General features: G+C 41.4%; 1 protein-coding gene across 3 annotated transcripts in view; it reads left to right on the plus strand.

Moving 5' to 3' along the window:
* GALNT17 (polypeptide N-acetylgalactosaminyltransferase 17) overlaps window positions 1-3,265 on the plus strand; it is a 174,387-nt gene that overhangs the window by 43,699 nt on the left and 127,423 nt on the right. For 2 of the 3 annotated variants that reach the window (XM_072978222.2, XM_072978221.2), the window contains exon 2: window positions 2,441-2,624. In XM_072978222.2, coding sequence (XP_072834323.1) covers window positions 2,441-2,624 — 184 coding nt within the window. Of the gene's footprint in view, window positions 1-2,440; window positions 2,625-3,265 lie in introns of those variants that run through there. The other variant, XM_078378905.1, reaches the window with a different exon arrangement.

Here is a 3,265-nt window from a genome sequence, read left to right on the forward strand (position 1 = left end):
CTTATGTGGGCAGACTTGTAAGAAGGAGGGTTGTAGCATGGCTAGCTGAGCTCCAGAATTCCCTCAGCCTATTTTAGCGTGTGCAAACTCCTGATTACTCTCTGTCCAGGCTTTCACGCATTCTCTAGGGAACCATGTTTGCTTGCAGACTGTCTATTAGAACCATGAATGGTTCAATTCCTCTGAAATGAAAAAAGCAGCTGGGAGGGACAATTTTTCCAGGTATGCAAAATTGGTCTTATCAATGTATTTGATCTGTTTTAAATGAGCTAGAGCACCACATCACTTGGGGTAAAAGCAGTTACTTTTTTAAAAAAAAATCATAGCTCAAAAGCCCTTTGGCTAAACCTCTCCAAATTTGTCACAAAGCAAGAGCAGACATTCTGCTACATCTGTGACAAATTTGGTGCTGATCTGAGGTCAATTTTCACTGTTATAAATTTTTGTTCGGGGGCATTCCTGTTTTTTTTAGTTGGGTTATGGAATATTGCATGATGCTGCCACACAATATCTCTTGCTACATGCTTCTGCAGCTTTCATAAGGTGATTCTAAAAATGAGAGCAGCCGAAACAAAAATTGTAACTTTAAAATTGGACTTTTGATCAATCTGTTCTTGCTCTGTGCCAGATTTGGGGAAATTTGGCCAAATAGTTTTCGAGTTTTTTTAAAAAAAGTAAAACGGTTTTATCCCCCTCTTCATAATTTGCAACCCCAAACAACTCCAGATTTAAAACAGATGGCATGAATTGAAAATACCAATCTTCTCTGTGACCATATCTAGTCTTGATGTGATTAAGTACTCAGTTATTTGCTTTTCTGGTGTTCTTTGGTATCTATAAGGCTACCCCCTAACACCACATTTGAAATAAGTTGATTCCCCCGTCCCTACCCCTATCTTCCTTCACTCCCCATCTTTTGCACAATATGGATGGTTTTGACCTTGGTTTCAAGCAACAATCTTTGCTAACTCCCTGGTTATTTCAAAAGACAAGGTGACGTATTTTGGAAAACATGCAGGTAACATGATTGTAGAGCTAGGGTTTGGAAATTGGAAGATAGCTTTCTAGTCTGCATTCTGCGAAGCAGGCCTGGCAAAATTTGGTTTCCTGAGAGGTTAAAGGGTGTTTATGTTTCTCAGTTATATGTGTTGCACTCACATGTTTGCTTCACCATTTCGTTAACTCCAAAATCACCCTTCAAAATATTTTGGCAGAGAAGGGCTGCAACCACATCCCAGCTGTTCTGGGTTCTTCCCCTCCCACAGTAACCATATTACAGATCATGTGATCATCTGGGATACTCTAGTACAACAAGAGTGAAGTTTTGTGTTGTTTAGTCATTAAGTCGTGTCCAACTCTTCGTGACCCCATGGCCCAGAGCATGCCAGGCCCTCCTGTCTTCCACTGCCTCCCGGAGTTGGGTCAAATTCATGTCGGTCGCTTCGATGACACTGTCCAACCATCTTGTCCTCTGATGTCCCCTTCTCCTCTTGCCCTCACACTTTCCCAACATCAGGGTCTTTCCCAGGGAGTCTTCTCCCATAGGGAAGTTACTGTTGGCATGTGAGTGTAGTTCATGTATGCCATTTCGAAAAGCCGGGAAATTCAGTTCTTTAAAAATAACCTTCCAGTTTGAGTGTGAGATATTGTGCTTCTGTATCTACAATTCAAAATACCAAGAAATTGTTTGATATTGCTGCACAATATCACATCTGCATTGCCATCAGGAAAAAAAAAGGACGTCAAACTTTACATAGCAAAAGATAGCTTGAATGTTGATGACACCATAGTCAGCAGTCAAGATGGTCTACAGGATACCCTCTTCTGCTTGCTACCATTCACAAAGAGACAACAAGCAGGGGAAACTCCCAGAATCTGGGTCCCCTTTTCAGGACTTAACAAAACACAAAGCAATTGTCAGGGCTGTTTTTCAACAAGTTCTCTAGGTATCTATTGCTCAGAAAATATGGATAATCATCAAATGCCATGATGAAACTTCTGCTCTTTGTGAATAGCTGTGACCACAAGAAGGTATCCTGCAGACCTTAGTTAACCCAGGTGTTCTTAGCCTGCAATTTCAAAAACATTCATCACTAGCTGTGTAGCTGGCTGGAGTTTCTGGGAGTTGTACTCCAAGAACATCTGGGTTACCCAAGGTGGGGAACTGTTGTAGACCATCTTGACAGTTGACATTGGTGTCACCAACATTCAGTACAGTATGCCTTTTCCTATGTAAAGTTTGGCGTCTTGTTGGCAAAGCAGAAATATTAGGTCATTTCCTTGTATTTTGAATGGTGGATACAGAAGCACAGTATCTCACATTAGTAAACTGGAGGGTCTGCTTTTTTGTTTCTGTTTTAAGAATTGAATATCGGGTTATATTAAAGGGTAAAAAGGTAATTTTAATACTCTCTCTCCCCCTCACCCCCATTTCTCTCAGGTCTGTCCAAATCCTTGGGGCTTATTGAAGGTTATGGTGGTCGTGGGAAAGGTGGCTTACCTGCCACTCTTTCCCCTGAGGAGGAAGAGAAAGCCAAGGGACAGCATGAGAAGTATGGCTACAATTCCTACCTCAGTGAGAAGATATCACTGGACCGCACCATCCCAGATTATCGTCCAACCAAGTAAGTCTCTCTCTCTCTCTCTCTCTCTCTCTGTGTGTGTGTGTGTGTGTGTGTGTGTGTGTGTGTCCCCTATTTGTCTGTTGGAGCACAAACAAGAAACAATCTTGGAACATTTCTGTTACGTTTCTGGCGCAGAGTAAATGAAGACACTTTACCAGTTCTTCTTTGAGGGTTATATTTACATATATGTACACTTATATACAGGCAGGTCTCTACAGCACATCTAGAAGTCTTCACACAGTCCGACAGCATGCGTGGCAGAAAATCACATCAGAAGAAGAGAACATTCTACAGACACAGTCCATATTTATACATAATCTTGTCTCTGTCCAGTCCAATCGGGTTCCGGGTGACCTCATCTCTGCACCTGGGCTCTTTCTGGTTTCACCTCATTGCATCAGCTTAGGATGATTCAGCTTTTCTCTCATCTGCACATAATGGCAGCTCGTTAATGAAACATATATGGGTTCAGGCCTATAAAATTCTATACCCTGACACCCCTCCTAATTTTTTAATGCCTGAACACAGCATAATCCCAACACATTTACACATTATTTTTTAACTTTTAATTTTAACACATACTTGTTACCTGTAACCTCTGTGTGTTCTGTATGCACCTTTGCATCTGTGAACACCTTTCA

This window comes from Pogona vitticeps, chromosome 7 (assembly GCF_051106095.1).
Source record: "Pogona vitticeps strain Pit_001003342236 chromosome 7, PviZW2.1, whole genome shotgun sequence".
Taxonomy (NCBI): domain Eukaryota; kingdom Metazoa; phylum Chordata; class Lepidosauria; order Squamata; family Agamidae; genus Pogona; species Pogona vitticeps.